Raw genomic sequence first — 21801 nt, 5'->3', positions numbered from 1 at the left:
GAGAAAAATAATGGGATTTACATGTCACCCATATGCTGTGAGCTCATCTCCTATTCTTATTATTTGGGGTTCTCTGGCACAGACCTTTCTCAATATCTCTTTCTTTCTATCTTCCCTTTCCCTCCCTCCCTCCCTCTCACCCTTCCTTCCTTCCTTCCTTCCTTCCTTCCTTCTTTCCTTCTTTCCTCTCTCCCTTCATCCTTCCCTCCCTCCCTCCCTCTAGTTCTCTCTCTCCCTCTTGTTCTCTCTCTCCCTCCCTCTTGTCTTTCACAAGAAAATCTGCAAGTTGAAGGGTACTTGAAATATTTCGGACTTTCAAATTTGGTCAATGTTTCTAATATCATCTTATTTACTGGAACTTGGACTTTCAATGTTAGAAAATGTTGCTGCCCAAAATGTTTTAACTTTCAGCTACTGTGAATGTTGTGGTCCCTGTCATAACCTAGAATATTACCTAATGGTATAGATGCTAACATCCTAGCCAAATGCTGCTTTTCATTCTGAGAATTCTCAAAGACCTTAAGATCAAACATTCTTTGGGAAATACTTCTAATCTCAGAGTGAGATTATAGGATAGGAAAACTGCAACTAACAAGCCAAGTGACCTTAAGAATGTCATGTAATTTGTGTGGACTTGAATTTCCTTATAAGTAAGGGAAAGTGCTCCCCAGGTTCACATCTAGTTTTGAAAGTCTTTTGTTCTAGAACCAGATAGGAACCCTGCATATGGGCCTGGCTGCCCCACCATATTTGAATGTTTACAGCACTGAACTGATAGAGGATTAAAAGCAAATCTGAATTATATCCTATAGGCATATTTCTTCAGCTGGGTCAGGAGTTTAGGGTAGTATACCAGGAACACTTGAAGCCATTTTAATGTCAACTGTATCAGAAGGTTTGGAGGGAAAAACCCATTATTTTACATTGAAAAAACTAGCACAGGTCTATCAAGGGATAGAATTTTTAAAATTGCATGAAAATGTAAACAAAACCTTAGTATTTCTAAGCAGTAACAAGTTCACAGCACATGACTGTGGGCTTTGTGGCCTTCTTCGGATTCGCACATTTATTCTTGGTGTTTATTAGGGGCAGTGGAGAGAGAACACATGGGAAGGAAGTGGGCCCTTAATATCCAGTTGAAAATACAGTTCACTGGGATTGAAGTAATGGCTGGTGTTCTCATCTTGTTTCACAAACTGCTGAAGCATTAGCAGATACATTCAGGGAGCCTGTCCTGAATGCATCTGCTCTTAGCCTTGACCTTCTGTATAGTGTGGGTATCAGGGAAACCAACGTTTAGAGTCTAATTGCAACCTCTGTAACCTCTTATGTTGCAATGGGACACAGATCTCTTGGTGCATTAAGCTGGGCTGCAGGTTGGAAGTGTCAAACCCAGAAGACAGTCTTTGTGGAGGGATATTATGGATAAAAGGGACATGCAAAATTGGGCAAAATGACTGACTCCTGCCTCCTACACCAGACTTCTGGCTGGAAATCGGAAAACTGTCTCAGAATAGAGGAGAATAGGAATCTGTTTATGTTATGCCTCTCTGTTGGTCCTGCATCCTAACTTGAAGGGAATGAATTCCAAAATCTTCTTAACAACAGACGTCTCTTGTGCAACTGAATCTTATGCAGGTGCCTCTAATATACCACAGATGAAAGTGGAGTTACTCTGATGGAGGGGAGAGGTGTGGGTGGGCAAGGCAGGGTGGGTACATCTCCTTCTTTCTACACAGAGCATTGTCAGGGAAGGAGCCCTCTAAACTAAACTTGAAAATCTCTGTGTTGCAAGAACACTGATCATTACAGAAATAGATTTTTGGAGGGGCAGTTGATTGTGGCAGCGAGGAATGACTCTGGGATCACATACACTTGGATCTGAAAACCAACTTGTTACTGGTAAATGATGCAGCCTTTGGCAGATTATTTACCCAGCTAAGCTTCCGTATTTAACAGGAGAATTAAACCAGGTAATGGAGGTAATGCACTTAGTGAATTCCTTGGCTCTGGGTAAGTGCTTGAGAGATGTTACTCTTCTTAAGATCAATAGCTATTATTCTTGATATTATCTCAACAAGAAAACTCATCTAAATAAATTGCCTAGAGACCTATGTAGGAAAAGGTATGATCTGGGGGACGAGAACTGTGGTCATCAGCAATGTCTGCCTTGCGGGTCTGTGGGGGTCACAGCTCCAGGACCCACAACTGCCTTTCTAAGTTAATGGGGAGATCGAGGTCATTGCCTTCCTACCAACCCTCAGCCAGGAGATGCTCCAGCACATATGGAGAATAAATGAAATGTTTGAGAACGTCTTCAGGAGCCACTGTAGTGACTCTAGATGTTGTTATTGGAAGGTGATAAATGTTCTCTTCCTCTCCGAGGGTATTTCCATGTGACTAGGTGGTAAGATCCAGAGTCCACCCAAAATCAAGTGGTCCCCAGAATAAAGGAGACAATGAGATTGGAGGCTCAGTCTTGATCCTTGGGTCTTTCTTTGGTGATGGGAAGCCACCCCCACACTGATAAGGGCCCACAGAACCAGTAGAATCAGGTGCAGGGAGAAGGGAAACAAGAGAAGGAAAACAAAAATTATCAGCATTCACAATTATTTACAATGGCCCAGTTCACTCATCATTAAATAGTGTTACAGTGTGTTCATTTTGCTGTGGTGTACAACATTAAAGATTCAAGAGCTGGGGCAGAAAACTGCTAGGTAGAGATTTAGAGGTTCAAGATTCAGTCGGCACCCTTGACATAGAAGATGCCTTCTTCCCGGATGCTCCATTGCTGTCCCTGCCCAAATTCAGTTGAGCAAATGCCAGTCCTAAAATAAGTACTTACCAAGAGTTCTGAAGGCGAAGCTGATGACCCACTGCGTGTTGTGACCTCATGCGATGACCCCAGTTTTAGGTCACACTATGTGGCTTTTATTCTCTATGTAGCACATTTTGTTTTCCAGCAAGAATCTTCCTGTTCCACCGAGTGAAGCCCATCGACCCAATATCTGAAGGCAGCCTGGGAAGAACCTGCACTCTTTAGACCACCCAAGACCAATGTCACGATCAGGTGCTGAGTGGTGGGAGGAATCAGGCTCATGACCAAATCTGTGTTCCTCATACTGGCTTGTGGTTGTGTGTTCATTCATTTTTGTCCTTACTCTTCCAGCCCTTCCCTGTCCATCCTGCCCTTCTGACCAACTCTAAATAGAATCTGTGGCTCTATTCCTGCCTGTGTGAGCCAGTGGTGTTTAATTAAGTCTCAGTTTTAATTTAAGGCATGAAGCTGCCTGACATCTAAGGATCTCTGAAGAGAACTGGGACCTGAAACCCATCTGAAATGTATCTGCAGACAGGTCAAGTTCAGCGAAAGTCACCTCCTGCCTGACACTCCAGTCATTAATTCCAGGCGAGTTAATTGACATATCAGTGACAGACAGTGATATAACACTTTCTCTGACAGAGCCACCTTCTCAGAAAAGTAACCTGACTTGACTTCCTCTAGTACCTCCCTGGCTCAATGAAGGCCGAGCTGCTTAACTCTTTTGGAGCCTTGCACTCTACCAATTTGTTTAATGTTAAACTACCACTGAAGTGGTATTCTCTCTCTAAGAGCTTGATGGGGTGTATGAGACCCCTACCACGGCTTAGAGAGGCAGAGCCCAGGGCAACACAATCTCATGCCGAATGGCATTGATGTCAGGAAGGGGATGGAGATGCCCAGCCGTGCTCCCTTAAACTTGCTAACTGTGCCTTGAGGCATTCCTGAAATTCAGGCATGATGCCTCTCATTGTAGACCTCCAGGAGGCAGCAAGTTCATCAACTGTGCTCAGATTCTTCTGCATTTAAGCATCTGCATATTGACATTGCAGCTCTTCCCTTGAAAATCCCGGGCAGGAGGAGTGTAGGAGGCAGTGGGTTATGTGGCTTTCCTTTGGAAGAGTTTTTGCAAGTCATTCACAAATGGCTACACAACGATCTCATGAGTCTCGGTCAATTTGAAATTCCTTTAACACCCTGGGGTATACTCTGTAGAAAGCAGAAAAGTTCCTCTTCGAAGCTCATCTTGGTTTAAAAATAAAATAATAGACACTAGGAATAATAGCTCCTTACTCTAAAGCCTCCTATCAACTATTAGTTCTTACACCTTCACCTGGTTATTTGCTTTGGCTTATTCAGGCATGCCTGGACAGACCCAGGCAAGTCTTAGCTCATAGCTTATGCACCTTCTTTATGTGGAAATGTTATTGCTTCCTTAAACCTTTCATAAGCAACTTCCTCTCCTTCTTCATTCTTCCTTGCACTTACCTATTTAGGAAACTTTTAGGTTATTAGCAAATTGGGTATCAGTTTAAGACTGTGAGTTCCAGCTCCAGCCAATGGATGCAGGACACAGCAGTAAGGATGACCCAAATGCATAAGGGATAAATATGTCTGCTTTTCCTTTGTTCAAGTGTGCTCTTGCCATTGTTCCATCTGCCATTGAGCACCCTTTCTGCAGAAAGTAAAGATTGCCTTGCTGAGAGGTCTTTTGTCTCCATGCTGACTTTTCTTCACAGCACCAATTATCTATTTCCAACAACTCCCACCTCACTGCTTCTGAATGCTGTGTTCTCTCCTCTCCCCTAGAGCTGGGGTCACCTGCTGCCTTCTCAGCATTGCCTTCCCTGAGAAGGCAATGTTACTGAATCTTGCAATTCCTTCCCCAAATTCCTCATTTCCTATCTCACATCTCCTTAGCCCTTTAACTGGCATCCCTCTGTGTTACTTATTTATCATGCATATGTCAATCCCCTCCACTCAGCAGGCCCCAGGTGTCATTCTCACACTGCGGATTCCCCAGCACCCCAACAGTGCCCTGTGCAGAGTAGGCGTGTTCAGTGGGCATTTGTAGGATGAATTAATTCCACCCAGGGGAATCCTAATGGATGGAAAAGGTCTGCCAGGTGGCTAAAGAGGTGCTGAAAACTAAAGAACAACCATGTAGTCAACAATGCCCCCCATGAGAGGAGGAACTTGGAGGGAGATTTGACTTAGCTCTGAGCAAAACTCACCAGCAAAGGCCAGAGCTTCTTCCTTGAAACCCGGGATCCCTTTATGGCCAATTTCCACATGAGCTGTTGGGAGGATTTTAGAGAGAAGGGAAAGTGGTATCTCCTGAGCTCTCATCCCAAGGGACCTGGTCTGCAGTGATGCCTTAGAAGCTGAGAGGCTGACACTCACTCTTCCTGGCATCAGGGGTTCTGGCTGCAAGGCCCTCAAGTTTTTAATCTTGAAAATGTTGCTTCCCACACCAAGTAGTTATGAGAAAAGATTAGTTAATGTATGGGAACAAGCTTGTTTTTCAAAATCAAAGAGAACTTAGAACTGTGAGGTGTTATCATCTACTCAGCCCTACACCACCTGCTCACTTCTCCGCAGAGGGCTTGGTTTTGGGGGCTCTGTGGCTTAGCTTTTCTTACCGTGGCCAGGAGAGAATCCAAGAAGCTGCCAGAAAAAACAGTGCCCGTAGAAAAGGCAGTGCTGAGATGCAGATTTGTTTCTTGGAGGGACCCTTCCAGTCCACCAAGCTGTTCAATAAAGTGAATGTTGGAAGGATTTTCTGCAAGGCAAGAGGCAAAAAGGAAAGACAAGCAGATCAGAGTGCCATCCATGCCGGCCAAGGAGCGACCACGTGATCAAAAGATCTGATGTCTACTTTGGGGTCTCTGTGGGATCTACCCCTATTTCAGTACATTTTTTTTCTTTCCTTTCCAAATATCTTCCTTCCCAGAAAAGACATAGTTCTATTGGGTACATTCACCATCATGGGGGCATTGCTGGAGCACAGGCTGTTTCTCAAGAAGTGTTCTGATTGTCATCCTTGTATAATTTATCTTTCAAACCAGGATATTTTGGGGGAGCAAAAGGGAGCATGCTCAACAATTGTCCTGGAATCATAGGAATAAATAGGAACACATGGTCACCCCAGTTAAAGTCTTTTATTTCTCAAAATACTATGAGATAGATGACTTGGTATTTACTTGGGTTCCTAGAGTCACTTATGCCCAGTGCCTTTCAAAATTTAATGCACATATGAATCACTTAGGGATTTGGTTGCAATGTAGATTCTGATTCACTGGATCTAGGGTGAGGGCTGAGAGTCTACGTGCCCAGCCAGCTCCCAGATGCTGCTGATGTTGCCGATTCATGGACAGCACTCTGTGTGGCAAAGGCTTAGGGAATCATCCTAACTGAGGCCAGTATACCAGTAGCCAAACTATCCATCAGCATGTCTATACTGGCCCCAGGCTCCAACTCAGACCCTTGTAGGCAGCCTCTGAGGTGAATACAGCTGGTCATTGTGGTCCATGAGAGGAGATGCACAGGCTGCCTTTGTTCCTAGACTTTTTTTTTTTTTTGAGATAGTCTCACTTCATCACCCACGCTGCCCAGTGGCATAGTCACTGCAACCTCTGCCTTCCAGGTTCAAGCAATTCTCATGCTTCAGCCTCCCAAGTAGCTAGAATTACAGGCATGTACCACCATGTCCGGCTAATTTTTGTATTTTTAGTAGAGACAGGGTTTCACCTTGTTGGCCAGGCTGGTCTCAAACTCTTGACTTCAAATGATCCACCCGCCTCAGCCTCCCAAAGTTTGTTTCTAGAATCTTCTTTCAAGAATGTTTGTCTCAAGAACAGCATTGGAAGATAGAGATGGTGTCTCCCACAGGAGCAAAGGGAAGGCATGCTTACTGCCTGTCATAAAAGACTCTGGTTTCCTGAGTTCAGGTTCCTATCCTAAAGAGCAATCCACTGTGGGTACAGGTGTCACGTGGCCCTCTTCATGTCACCTGCTGGAAAGCAGGGCTTGAGCAACCAACACAAAAATGAGGATACTCTGGCTGCTGTTATTACTCTGAGTAATAAACTGGTTTTGTTTTGTTTTGTTTTGGTCTCTGATCCAGGAGTCTCATATCTTCTGCCAGCATCCGTGACACTGGGGTAGGTGCACTTGTTGGTTTGCAAATAGGATATCCTTAGACTCCCCACAGTTCTTGATATTACAGTTCTTGAAATGACCAATCCAAACAAATCTACTGGACATGTAACTCAGAATCCATTGCTTACTATGACTAGATTATCCCCTAATGCCTTAAATTATTCCTCAGTATGTTTGGAGGAAGTGACGTTAATGAATGAAGTGATATTAATGAATCATTTTCTTCGAGAACAGCTTTATTTTCATAAAAGATGAGCAAGGGATGACTAATATCAACCCACATCTCCTGTGCACTTCTACGTTCCTCTCCTTGCATTGTGAACCCTCCACACACACACACACACACACACACACACACACACACACAGACACACAAATATCCCATGAGCCTTTGTCCAAATTCTGCTGTATCATCCTAAACTAGTGGCCTCAGCTTTCCTGGCCATTTCCTTCAGATCCCCATGCATTCTGTACCAAAGTGGTACAGAACATCAGACCTGCAACTCCCATGTCAACATGACCCTTTCCAGCCAGCCAGACAACAAGAACCTGGACAAGCTGGCAGGTAGGTTGTTAGGCTAACTTGACAAGGGCTACTTGGTGCCAGAAACAAAGCCTGTAAGTCCCTGGAGAGTGATCAGATGCACCTCTGGGTCAATGAGAAACTGGCTCATTTCTTCCCAACCACTCTAACTTACACTCTTCTTTGAATTAATGCATTTGGTGTATACAGTTGGCCCTCCATTTCCACAGGTTTTGCATTCAAGAATTCAACTAATTGAATTCTTGAATGGAAACCCATGGATGCAGAGGGTTGACGGTATTACACCATTTTATATAAAGGACTTGAACATCATGGATTTTGGTGTCTGCACGAAGTAGGGCCAGGAGAGGAGTAGAGAGTGAGTGAGTTATGGAAACAATGCCTCACAGATACAGAGAACCAACTGTATACAGCTCAGGAGTGAGAGATGCTTCAAAGGGGAGGAAAAAAGTGAAATGTAATTAAAAACTGCAGCAGACAGCTTCAAGGTGGTTTCCAAATAGGCAAGCAGGTACTAGGATCCAGGGGTCTAGGATCTTCAGAGCTGAACTTCAACAGCCTCTGCTCCACAAAATGGCCAGGAAAGCTAGGTAGCAATGAGGCAGTGACTCACCTCTCACCTGCTACACTGTCACTCCCAGCTCACGTGGTGGTGACACCTACTGATTCCTCTCTAAGTTGCCCTGCTTTGTTTGCAGGACTAAGAGTTCTAGATGTTCATCTAATTTGGGATAAATCCCAGTGGTTTTGGTAATCTTGCTCATAAAATGCCCACTATGCATTTTTCTAGTTAGTAAAATCAGGTCAAATCACAGCCAGGACCAGTTTTTAGAGATCATCTCCTAATTGGTTCGATCTGCGCTAATGGCACTGTTCTCCTTTTGCCTGGGATTTTCTCCTTTTCCTGTCAACTATACTCAGTAGTAAATCCCAATGCATCCCCTGGTGCCCCAGCAATGCACTCCACCAAAGGCACTTGGGCAGCCTTCCCTGCCTTCCCTCCCTTGTCTTCTGTTCCCAGAGCTCCTCATGCCTAGGGAAGTTTTGTACAGGTGTTGGTAACAGATAACAGCATATTCTGTTAATTCTTTGAGAGGTTTTTTTTTTTTTTTTTTTTTTTTGCCTATTTTAGGAAAGTATCACTCAGGGCTGGGATTAAGGTGACAGGGGGGAATACATGGGACACAAAATTTGGAGACACCAAGGGTGAGCACCTCCTCTAAGTCTGTACCCCACATGCCTGTCCTGCCTTACCCTGGCCCCAGGCCTGGTGTCATTGCTGGAAAGGAAGGCATCTGACTTGAAGTCCTGTGATGGGTTTGACTAGTCAGTACAGGGAGATACTTTCTAGCAGTCTTCATATCCGTGGCCCCTCCCTCTGAATAAGACTAAGCTAGTTGCTAGTCCCCCTCCCTCTCTTGGTAACTAGAAGAGTGGAGAAGGCAGATGTCATTTCTGAACCCTGACACCAGATATACCGACGTCCCCAGTTGGATCAAAGCCCAGTGTAACATTCAGGCAAACACTTAAAGCTCTGAGCCCCATTCTGGTTCCTCAGTCCTTTGACTGTGCATTCTAAATAGATCCTTGGAACATCAATTATATATCACAAAAATTTCTCCATTGAATTTTGCCCTCGAAACACCACTTACTCAGTTCAGTAAGGATAGGGACTTTTCGGCAGTTTGATTTCTCATTATGTCCATTTGTGTAACCTGGAGTCTCCTCTGCAAAGAAGAAAAGAGGTGATAAATGCAAACAGAATGCCTTACAAAACTTGTCAAAAATGTAGAAGAATATCATGTAACTTGGTGCTTTATCTTAGCAAAGTTACTTTCATGTGCAAATCCCAAATCCTTTACTATGTTTAGACAAAAAATTATCATGTGGGTCTCCTCAGCATCTCCTTTTGATAAATGTGGGGAGGGGAGTGTGTATGTGTGTGTGTTGGGGGGGTCTTTCTTCTTTTCTTTTTTCTTTTTTCCTTTTTTTGAAACAGAGTCTTGCTCCATCACCAAGACTGGAGTACAGTGGTGCCATCAGAGCTCACTGCAGGCTCCAACTCCTGAGCTCAAGTGATCCTGCTGCCTCAGCCTCCTGAGTAGCTAGGACTTCTGGCACATGCCACCATACCCAGCTTATTTATTTTTATTTTTATCTTTGCAGAGATGGGGTCTTGCTATATTGCCCAGGCTGGTCACAAACTCCCAGCCTCAAGTAATCCTCCTTTCTTGGCTTCCTGAAGTGCTGGAATTACAGGTATGAGCCATTGTGCCTGGCTATGTCTGTTCTTTCTCAATGGCACTTCAAATGACTTACAAAAAAGGCGAAGCTCTCCCAGTAGTTGCTTATTGATGCCACAATTAAGATATGCTTACTCTCCACTGAGTGGCTGTGCTAGGTAACAATTCAGTCAGGCTGTAGCTCAAACCACATCAATTTGCCTGTAGTATTTTTAGGAAACTGCAAATATATGGGTGGTGCTGTCCCCATGAGTGCTTTAGGACACATTGTGAGTGGCTGCTGGCTCCCGTTATTCTCTGCCTCTTTGAGCTCCTCACTGGGCTGAGGCACTGCTGTGGTCTCTGCAGAACTGGCTGCCTGCCTGTCTCCATGTGGAAGGCTGTGGGGTTTCTTAAAGACTGAGCTTGGATGTCACTCAGAGCCCTTGACCTCTGTGCTCAGGTTGTAGACACGTTTCCCTCCTGTCTTCGGAGATAAGGCACTGCAGTAACCTCTGTGAGACTCGACCCCAAAACAGGGGATGCACGGCACTGGCTGACACAGCTTTATCACGTGGTGAGTTTCAAAAAGAAGTATGACATCAGAGGTTTGGTCTCCAACTTAAACTAAAAATGTAAGAGGAAAGAAATGGAATAGAAAGTTGGGTGCAGTGGCTCACACCTATAATCTCAACACTCTGGGAGGCTGACACGTGAGGACTGCTTAAGTCTAGGAGTTCGGGACAATCCTGGGCAACATAGAGAGACCCGTTCTCTACAAAAATTAAAAAAAAAAATAGCTGGGTATAGTGGTGCATAGCTGAAATCCCAGCTACCTAGGAGGCTGAGGTGAGAGGGTCACTTGAGCCCAGGAGTTCAGAGCTTACGGTGAGCCGTCATCACGCTACTGCACTCCAACCTGGGTAACAGACCGAGATCCTATCTTAAAAAAAAAAAAAAGAATTTGGTGGGGAAAATGGGAAAATAGGGTGCCACGAAAAAGAAAAAGAAAAACACACCATAATGGCATTGTAAGTTTTGCTTACAACCGTTGGTTACTTTCTTAAAGTTTTCTCAGGATGTAAGAGGAAAATAATATTGTAAACCTTCAAGATCTACTTGTAATTAAGATTCCCTGCTGCTTAGAAGAGAGTGAAATCTTTGGAAGGTCCTTTGTTCCCTAAGTGGGGTAATTGGTAGGGGTGAGAAGTGGAATGAATGCAGGTGAGCTCTGTGCTAAGGCCCCCTGAGAAACAGACAATGGGAAGATGGCAGGGAATGGAGCCACTGAGGTGGAGACCAGGAAGGAAAAGGGGAAATCCAAAGAGAAGTTTGTTTCCAGAGGGAATGCTACATACTACAATATTTCACACCTTTTCCACCTCGCTACTGAGATGGAAAAGAGCCATTTCTTGTTCATGCAGAGTAGAGCTGAATATATTTCTGATTTCTACTAAATTTCTGAGTAATGAACGTAGGATAAAAACTGAAGCTCCTCATGAAGAACCCAAGACATTTGGTTTATGTATAGAACCATCAGTGACCTCCGGAATTTCGCAAAATTTTTCAGTTTTTGGTGAGGAAATGGAAGAGCAGAGGGCTAACTGGATTCGCACAGCTGTTAAAGAGGAAGGTTTACACAGATGGCTAGAGATCATAATTCACTGACAATTCTTACTCTTGATGGGATCTAAATACCTTAAATTGTTTTTCCTCAAAAATATCTCTGAGATTTCCATAATGCAGGAAGACTTGGGGGAATTAAAGTTCTATTTTATTCTCAGATTAAGATGCCTTATCTGTTTCATGTGCCCTCTTTCCCTCCTTTTCTTCTCCCTTCTCTTCCCTTCCCTCCTTTCCTTCCCTTTTTTCCTAATTTCTTTCCTTTCCTCTTTCCTTCCTTTCTTTCTCCCCTTCCTCATTTCCTTCCTTCCTTCCTTCCTTCCTTCCTTCCTTCCTTCCTTCCTTCCTTCCTTTCCTTCCTTCCTTCTCTCCTTCTTCCTTTCCTTTCCCTTCCCTTTCCTTCCTTTCCCTCACCCCTTTCCCTTCTTTCTTCCTTTTCTGTTTCCTTCCTTCCCTTCCTTCTTTCCTTCCGTCCTTTCCCTTCCCTTCCCTTTCCTTCCCTTCCGTTTCCTGCCCTTCCCTCTCCCCTTTCCTTCCTTCCTTCTTTCCTTCCTTCTTTCCTTTCCCCTCCCTTCTTTTCCCTTCCCTTCCCTTCCCTTCCTTCCTTCCTTCCTTCCTTCCTTCCTTCCTTCCTTCCTTCCTTCCTTCCCTTCCTCTCCTCCTGTTCTTTTTTCTTTCTTCCCTTTCCCTCTTCTCCTTTTCTTTTTTTTCCCTTCATCCTTTCCTTCATTCTTTTCTCTTTTTCCATTTTTTCTTTTCTTCCTTTTTTCCTTCCTTCTTTCCTTTTTCCTTCCTCCTCTTTTCCTCCTCCCTCCCTTTCTTCCTTTTTAAATATTTTAAAGTATCTACTCCATGCTAGAACTATGCACAGTCCTTGCCCCAGTTACATATCACATGTTGCAAATACAAAATATTTGCAGATATTGATGAGTTTGAGAAAACCCCAAACTTTAGAGGATAGTCATTGAGTTTGGAGACACAACTTTAGATAAGGTCCCAAAGAGGGGCTTCTCTGACATTGAGACAGAATCTGAGGAAAAAAGAAAAGTCATCCTGGCAGAAGGGTTGCGATAAAGAACTCATGGTGGGAAATAGCCAGTGTGAACTGGATGAAGGAGGAGAGAATCCAATCTCCTGGCTGGCTTGCAAGATTCTAGATTTTCCTTTAATTGCCATGGGTCAACGTTGTAGAATTAAAGTAAGGAAATGAGATTATCCAATGAATATGTGTAAAAGATCTCTGGCTGCTGTGAGCAATGGACACCGTAAAGAGATAAGAATTACATAAATAATTGTTACATGTACTCTGTGAGTTAACCATAGTGAGATCACCTTTGACGACGAGAAAACTGCAGCCAGGATTTACATACCATGCCCAAGATCACATGGCTTGTAAATAATGGAGGTGGCTTCACAGCCTGATCGGCACCAACTTAAAGCCCATACCCTTTTCAGGGTACCTACTTAAGTTGTAGCCCTATTAAAATATACAAGGTTTGACTGGAATTTTCAATAAAATATTGAAATCAGTTTTCTTCAAAGGGGAAACCTCTCTATGCGTAAATCCCCCTTTGAGCCCCGCTTTCTGATTCCAGTTCTCTGCTAATAAAGGACTTGAAATATCCTGACTTTTAGAATCTAGTGTTCTAATTGGGTACAGACACATTCACATCAGCTGAAGCAGCTGTATGAAAATCTGCTTCTGATGCTGGCTGAAGGACAGCAACTGAATTTCCACCTTAACTCCATCTCCTTTTCGAGCAATGGTTAATTTGAATGTGTCAGATCATAGCCTGGGTAAATTTTACTAATGTCAATATTTTTGCTACCTAATAGTACACAGTATTATACCTGAAATCTTCCAGCCTGGCAGGGTGCTATTACAAAAGATTGCTTAATTGTAGATTACTTCTGTACATTTAAATTTCAGTAGCATATTAAGTTGTCAGGCTTAATTACTGTTATATGTTTAGATTATGCCACAGATTATTTAGTTCAGTACCTAGGTTTGCCAACCTGTTCTCCTTGTGATGTGACAGGGCAGTAATTAGAGTATTACAGAAAAACCTAAAATTTCCCATGGAGATGTCCAGGAGGCCTGGCATTCTCACTGATCCTTCAGAGAGTCCTCACTCTGCTGCTCCCCCAAAACCCCCTGCCCCATCCAATTTCCGTTGGTGAATTTCTACAGGGAATAGCCTTGGTGGTCCTAGCTTGGCTTCACATGTATGTTTATCATTACTATGAAGATGTGGAAAAGCCTGCTGATCCCTCAACGGGCTCACCAGATAGGTTAGGGCAGAGTTTCTCCACCTTGGTACTGCTGACATTTTCTAATCGTGTGAGGCCGTCCTGTGTATTGAAAGATGTTTAGCAGCATCTTTGACTTCTACCCACTAGATGGAGATATCATTCCCACAGTGGTGAAAATCGAAACTGCCTCCAGCCATTGTAAGGTGACCTCAGGAGACAAATTGCCACTGGTTGAGAGCCACTCTATCCCCTAGTGAAAGGGACATAAAACTGTCTACCAGCAAATCTTATTTTAGTGCTGATTGTGGACGATGCTTTCTGCCTCCTGGTAGAATCTCACAATCCTTTATAATTTTAGTTCTTGGGGGTGTGTATTCCTGGTTCTACCTCTTACACATGGTGGAAGAGGAGTATTATTATGGAATGAGAAGAATGATTAAGAAAGCCAAACAGGCTTCTGTGAAGATTGGGAATTTCTATATTATTAATACAAATTCCAGATAGAGACTTATGATGCCAGAGTAATTGGGGAAGATTCTGGGTAATAGCCCTTTGCTATTCACAGGTTGCCTCAAAATGTTCTTAAAATGTGACCTCATGGCCAGGCATGGTGGCTCAAGCCTTTAATCCCAGCACTTTGGGAGGCCGAGGCAGACGGATCACAAGGTCAGGAGATCGAGACCATCCTGGCTAACATGGTGAAGCCCCGTCTCTACTAAAAATACAAAACTTAGCCAGGCGTGGTGGTGGGCGCCTGTAGTCCCAGCTACTCAAGAGGCTGAGGCAGGAGAATGGCGTGAACCCGGGAGGTGAGCTTGCAGTGAGCCAAGATCATGCCACTTTACTCCAGCCTGGGCGACAGAGCAAGACTCCATCTCAAAAAAAAAAATAAATAAATAAATAAATGTGACCTCACTGATGTGACAGTGCCAGATAAGCAGACCTGACGCCTTCATTAGGTGTATCCTTAAAGCCTATATGCACCTATGCTTCCCCATCACACAAATGGGTATGATCCCATCCAAACAAGCCCAACTTAGCACATTCTTCTCTAACCTTTGCTTTTCATCTTTTCAGGTAAGCACACTCATACTCATAATGATTCAAATACTTTGACATTCCTTCCTTTTATCTTTGCCTTTCCAATTTTTTTTGACTTTCCTTCCTTTTCTCTTTGCCTTTCCAATTTTTTTTCCTTCTTTCCTCAACCTCCTTCCCCCAAAACCAGTCAGCTCCTCCTTTAAGGGCACTCTTCTTGCCTGTAACAGAGTACCCGACATATCATAAAAGATCAATATTTTTTTGTTGATTGAATGAATAAAGTAGGAAAATCACTAGATATAAAGGAAACTAAAATTAGAATCATAGGTTTATATTTTGTCTAGTCCATAAAGAAGGTGAAATTTCAATAATAGTAATAACAGGAAGAACTATTCACCTATACCATCAACTAAATGACTTACAGTGTTGTCAGTTATCCTGGGCTTATATTGTGCATGCATTTTCATTTGTATATGGATTTATAAGCATTTTTTATTTTTTTTTTGCTCTGTCACCAGACTGGAGTGCAGTGGCACGATCTCGGCTCGCTACAGCTTCTGCCTCATGAGTTCAAGCAATTCTCATGCCTCAGCCTCCCGAGTAGCTGGGATTACCAAGCTAATGTTTGTATTTTCAGTAGAGACAGGGTTTCACCATGTTGGCGAAGATGGTCTCAATCTCCTGACCTTGTGATCCCCCCACCTCGGCCTCCCAAAGTGCTGGGATTACAGGTGTGAGCCACCGTGCCCTGCCTGTACTGCTTTTAAAGTGAATACTTCTTCTTTGCCCAGTCATGGACAGTTACAAGCATGCACATGCACACACACACACACAAATGATGAGTGAATCCAAGGAGTGACCCTAATTGCTAAGCTAAGGATTCCTATGGCAGAACAAAACAGCACTTTTATGAATCTTCAGATTTGCTCAGCAGAGGTAGGGCTCACCCCTCCTGAGTCTGGCTGTTCATGGCATTTTGATATTCATGAAGTGCCTTGTTATTAGCTCTGCTTTGGAAAACACCCTGAAACCCTAATCTCTGGGTCAGGATTGGTTGCTTAGTGGAGGTCTGTCTAACAGCTGGCTCAGTTTGCCCTCCAAAGATTAGATTACCGTTTTACTCCTTTGTGCCAATAACCTTATATTTTCTTGCATAGCAACAGTGTCTAGGAGTCAGAGAGAGATTTTTGGTTTTCCAGTTTGAATCACGAACATTGTTATCGACAGCCATTATCATGAAAAGCCTTGCAATGCCTTCAATGCTAACCTCTTCAAGTGCCATGCAAAGTGGGACGGCCGTGGTCAGAGGCTGCATGGCCCAAGGATTGAGTACCTGATCTTGATACAGAGAATCAATTGTCCCCAAGGAACATAGCTGGATCCAGGGGATTTCAGTCATGACTTACTTTTATTTCTAGAATTGGAAATCTGTTTTAGATACAGAAAATTCTTCAGTAATAGTACTTTTAGATTAGGTTGAGGGGATGGTAGTCAATTTTTAGAAACAGACTAATGTATAAGTTTTTTCCCTTTTTGAGGGAGAAGGAAAATCACAGTTTTGTCATGGGGATTGACCATAGGCACATTTTGGGCATAGTGAAATGTGTGGAAGCTCTTCAGGTGTCACAGCTCATTTGCTGCAATTCAACGAGTATTTGTTAAACATCAACCAAATGACAGTAATTGCAATAGGCACTGAGAGAAACACAAAGGGAAAAAAGACATGATCCCCATCCTGGAAAGACCCTTGCATCTCCCTCACCATCTCCTTCTAGTCTGAAGTTGAAGTATGACAGTTTTAGTCTATAAGTAAGTGTTAGAAAGATCTTAGTCTTCTAAAATTCATATACTGAAATCATCTCAAAAAGTAAAAGAGAATCATGTTTCATTCTCTCAACCACAAAACTAACAATTTGAACTTGATTGCATTAGATCTATAAGATCCAATGAGAATTTCAGAATAACTATAGTAGTACCTCATTAATTAAAGTAATATACCACATGGTACGTTCACTGATCATAACAACAAAATGATAACACTTCAAAATTGTGTTATTTTTTCCTTAAAAATTAAAAAAAACTGTGTTAAGTGCATTCCATTTAGAAGATGCATGCCATTATCCATTTGACTTACAATTCCAGAGCACCGAACTGTGGGTTATTTCTACTATAGGATTCTCAGGATTGGAAGGGACCTCAGAGGACATCTGGCCCACTCTCCTGCTCCCCATAATTAAAATACTTCAAAGAGGAGTTAATTCTCTTTTCTTTTTCCATACATCCTAGCTTCTTCTTTTCAGGGGTGCTGTTCTCACCTGACACTGTGGGTGACGGGTCAGAGGAGGAGTCAATTTGCAAGGATCCGATGGTGAGGGTTGCCATGATGGCTTCTGTGTCTACCAAAGTCTGGCTGCTAGATGGCTTGGGTGGGGGGGACAAGACAACACACATGGAGCATTGCTCTATGTTGGCTGCATGGAGGTCTCCAGAATAAAGTGCACATCCCTAATGAGAGGAAAACAGAGAAAGGAGGCATTTGTCTGATGGAGGGATGTTATATCATGGCTCATGGTAGTGTCTCTTTGTGAGTGATGTAATTTTTGAGCTTTGAGCTCCAACCTTCACTGACTTGATTTTAAAACTTAGTTACCTCATATCGGACACATTTAACCTTATCAAATATTAATATTTTAGTGTGAATAAATTTCATAGATTCTTTCCTGAAAGCAAGTTTGGATGAGACAGAGGAGAGTGGGGAGGGAGGAACGTAAGTCTGTGCCACTGACTCAGGTGGAAGAAGAGAGTAGGGTCAGGGTAACAGTGATGAGGAAAAAAATTCAGAAAAAAAAGAGGTTATGGCTCTAGAGGCAAAATGTGCATCCTCACAATATTGCTAGTACAAACAGCTGGCCCTACTTGTACTCTCTGGGTTAACTAGCAAAGTGGCAGTTGCTTCTTTCTTTGGTGCGAAAACAGAGATCGATCTGGTACTGTCTTCTGGTAGGTTGGAGTCTAATATAGTGGTAAGTCCTAACACTAGCTGGATCAGATTTGCTCTTTTTTTTCTTCCTTTCAATGGACTTAAGCAGGAGAGGTAGTACAGGGAAACTTACAGTGGCTTTTTAAAAAAGCCGAATGCAATTTGCTTCTTGATAGAATTATTTTTGAAATTTGAAAAAGATTCCTTACATTAGGTTGGTGCAAAAGTAACCATGGTTTTTGCCATTACTTTCAAATATATTGCCAGCACTATGAAACTGCTTTGGTGCATATCTCAGGAAAATGAAATGCTTTGGTGCATTTCATAGTGCACACAATGGACTCCTCAACCAGCGAAATGGTGGCATAGAGTGGGACATAGATCTATGCAAGTTCAGGGAAAATATAGTTGTAACCACAATACCACATAAGCAAAATCCCTCCTCTCCATACAGCTATCAGGGACCATGTAGCATTATATGCTCCATATAAAATGTCTCCAGAAAAGACGAAAAAGTTAGAGCACAAACACTGGCCAGTATTAGCTTAGGTGTAGCCATTAAATTACAATCTGACTCAGAAATGCAAAGAAACTCTTATTGGTACAAAGACCATAAAACATGGTGATTCGAGCATTAACTCAAGAGCCACAACATCTGGATTTAAATCCTAATTTTGTTACTTACTTACTGGCTGTGCAATCTTGGTCAAGTTACTTACTCTTCCCATGCTTAAAGTTCAATAAATTTAATATTTACCCCATAGGGTGGTTTTGAGATTAAATGAATTAATATAGGTAAAATATTTAGAACAGTTTCTGGCATCTGGCAAGCACTGTAGAACTGCAATATTATTATCATTATTAATTCTAGTCCTATTAATATTGAAATCCTTATAAATATTAACTTTTCCTTATATGATACTTACAGGCAGAATGTATATCTGGGGAAAATTCCGGAGAAATCGCCATTCTCTCTGTAGATAGTCCAGAGACCCAACGAACACTATATCCTTCAGCTCCTTCCTGGTATAGTTGCTGGCTCTCAAGGGCATTACAAAGTTCCGAAGCCCCATCGGGGCTGAATGGGCATCTCCAAATACACATGCTACAATGTGGTTCCGAAACTTATGTTTTGACTTGCCAGTTCGTTTCTAAGGATAAGGATGCCAGAGTCTGGTCATTTTTATAAACAATATGAGAATCCCTCCAAGTAGGCCCCCTCTCCTCCTCCCAATTCTTCTAGGTACATCCAAAGCTCTACTTTCATAAGGTGAATAGAATTTTGCAAATTGTTTATAAAAAACAGAACTCATGCATAAGTGGTGCAATTACACCTTTTACTTTTTTGTGGAATTTCTTTTTATTTCACTTTCTTTTTAGTTTTCTATTAGCTTGGAATGCATCAACTAAAACTCAGATTAGCATCATTCCTCAGGGTGTGAAATCATTGGACCAAATGGAGAAAGTATTTCTTGATTTTTATTACACATTTTTAGCCTTGGATGTGCCATAGTAAAATTCAGTGAAAGCCTAAGACATTCCAAATTCAATGCTAAATTATGTCTTCTAGTGGTCTTGAAAATTACAGCAAGCTGTATAACATATTGCAGTATTAAGTGGGCTTTCATTCATTAGTTTGAACCACATGAATTTACCTTTTTATGGGTCAAAAATGGTTGAATAATGGCAATTTCATATGGTTCAGTTGAATATACTGAACTGATTCTATAGACTCCTGCATCAAGGAAATTCATCACACAAAGTGCATACAAGAAAAAGAAATATTATAAAAATTTCATTTCCCCATTGTGTGTTCAAGTGTTCTCATTGTTCAATTCCCACCTATGAGTGAGAACATGCAGTGTTTGGTTTTCTGTCCTTGTGATAGTTTGCTCAGAATGATGGTTTCCAGCTTCATCCATGTCGTGGGGTGGAGGGAGGGGGGACGGATAGCATTAGGAGACATACCTAATGTAAATGACAAGTTAATGGGTGCAGCACACCAACACGGCACATATGTACATATGTAACAAACCTGCATGTTGTGCACATGTACCATAGAACTTAAAGTATAATAAAAAAATTTCATTTGATCTCAAACATTTGAATATGTCTCATACTACTATCAGCATTGCCAATTGTTAACATTGCCCCTGTGTCTCTAAGTTGAAAACAAAAGAATATTCATGGAATATATTTAGGTTTCTCCCACAGTCATAGAGACTCATAAAAACAATAAATGTAACTTTCAAAGAATGATATTCCTGTGGGAAACTTATTGTAAGCCTATGTGTGGTTTCTTTCAGAGTATGGCTAATGTCTCCTCCTAATAGCACTGGGATGTGACAGAAAGAACCCTGGACTTGGAGTCAGAAGACATGATATTGTATTTTGGTTCTATTGTTAGCTATATGACTGAGCAAATTACTTAACCTTTCTGGTTCTCAATTTCTTTGTGTTTAAAATGGAAAAAAAAACCAAAGAGTTAATTTTGTTGTAGGACATAATATATTCAAAGTGTTTATTTCTTAACTCACTAAAAGTTGTTCAATAACTATCAATCAAATCTAAAAGTTATTGAATTTCTATATTTTCAAAGGAGAACATTTAGAAGCTGGTACAGAGTAAGTTTAATTTTCAGCATGAGCATTCCTTGCATTCCTAGACACACAAAGAATACTTCAAATGGATATATCATTCTTCTTTATGCCAGTCCTTTGCTGGGTTAAATGGCAATCTTCTATGAAACAGGCATTGATGAAGTCTAACAGGATAAATAAGTAACATCTGACATTTCAACAATTAAAGTTTACCAAATTAGCATATACTGGGAAATACTGTACTGTACCCTCCTTCCAAGAGAGATCTCCCTGCGAGGGGAAATAAAGCTACTTGTCTGGAGAGCCTTCCTAGAGTGATATGAATCTTAACCAAATCTATTAAATAATTGTCTCTAGCTAATCCGATTAGTTTTAAATTGAATAATGAAGCCTCTAACGGTATTTAATGTAACATGTCTAAAGTCCAACAATTGCTCTTCTGAGTAGAACTAAACAATTAGAAACAAGATACATGGCCAAGTGCATTAATGGGCACAGCTAGAGAGGCAATTTCTCCAAGAAACTGTGGCACAAAACTGTCTCCTGATTAAGAAAGATGGTGGCTATTGGAGGAAGGAGAGGATGTTCTATTTGTTCAAAGTAACTTAAATTGACCATTTCTACTTGACCTTTTTGCAAATGAAACCAAGTTTAAAGACACCCCAAATTTTGCAATCCAGATATTTCTTTCCTAGGGGCACACATTTCAAACTCCTTAGCAATTTGAAAGCTAGAAGGCATCCTAACCTTAACAAAAGACCCAGTTGGTATTCTGAACTATATTCCATATCAAGTATCATAAGGGAAATATCAATCATGGAAACCTATCTGCATTCTTAATAAATATGATCTAATAAAACTTCTGCTATTTCCATCCTTTGGTCTCAAATGTCTCAATCTGCAACCAACTTCCTGACCTTTCTAAAGATTTGTCTCCCACTGAAAATATGTTTGGCTTCCTGCTCAATGGATGTTTATTTGTATAGTTCAGAATAAGACATAATTGCTAAAATGGTGAGTTTCAGCAACCCTAATAGTCTTCTAGTTGGTATGACAGCTCTGACAGTTTTGTGTTTCTGATCAAATGATGGATCATGCTTTTACAAAAGTTGAAATATATTCTGTCAGGACACTGGCGCTGAGCCACAAAGATGTGTATGTATGCATGTGTGCATCTATCAAAAAAGTGAACTAAACTACTTTTGGAAATCAAGAAAATACATATAAGTATCAATTAGTCATATATGAAAAAATATATATAGGGTTCATACAGCATGCAAGCAATCATTTTTATTAGTTAAATTTTTCAGCTACTACTTGTAAGGTAAACCACTAAGATTATAGTTGAGTTTCCAATTCCAGAAAATTACAGTAGATGGGCATCTAGAAAGCAGGTGCCAGACCCTGGGTTAGGATACAAGACTTTTTCCATCTTAGTTGCAGGCATTTCTGTGAGTTGAGTTAGTTTGTCTCTTTGAGAAGAGAGACAAGGACATGACTGTAATATCTACAAAGATTCACCCTGGTTGGATGGAGTGTTTAGGAGGCATATTTGT

The 21801-nt window shown here is 41.7% G+C and overlaps 1 protein-coding gene across 4 annotated transcripts in view; it reads right to left on the bottom strand.

Moving 5' to 3' along the window:
• KCNU1 (potassium calcium-activated channel subfamily U member 1) overlaps positions 1-21801 on the bottom strand; it is a 158423-nt gene that overhangs the window by 7935 nt on the left and 128687 nt on the right. For all 4 annotated transcript variants that reach the window (XM_055295949.2, XM_063610914.1, XM_063610915.1 and 1 more), the window contains exons 21-24: positions 18572-18796; positions 16981-17170; positions 9179-9253; positions 5464-5603 (exon numbers count right to left, since the gene is read on the bottom strand). In XM_055295949.2, the coding sequence (XP_055151924.2) occupies positions 5464-5603; positions 9179-9253; positions 16981-17170; positions 18572-18796 (630 nt within the window). The remainder of the gene's footprint in view (positions 1-5463; positions 5604-9178; positions 9254-16980; positions 17171-18571; positions 18797-21801) is intronic.

Source organism: Symphalangus syndactylus, chromosome 10 (assembly GCF_028878055.3).
Source record: "Symphalangus syndactylus isolate Jambi chromosome 10, NHGRI_mSymSyn1-v2.1_pri, whole genome shotgun sequence".
Lineage (NCBI taxonomy): Eukaryota > Metazoa > Chordata > Mammalia > Primates > Hylobatidae > Symphalangus > Symphalangus syndactylus.
The sequence above is the reverse complement of the archived record's forward strand: the minus strand, read 5'-3'. Positions and strand labels throughout refer to the sequence as shown.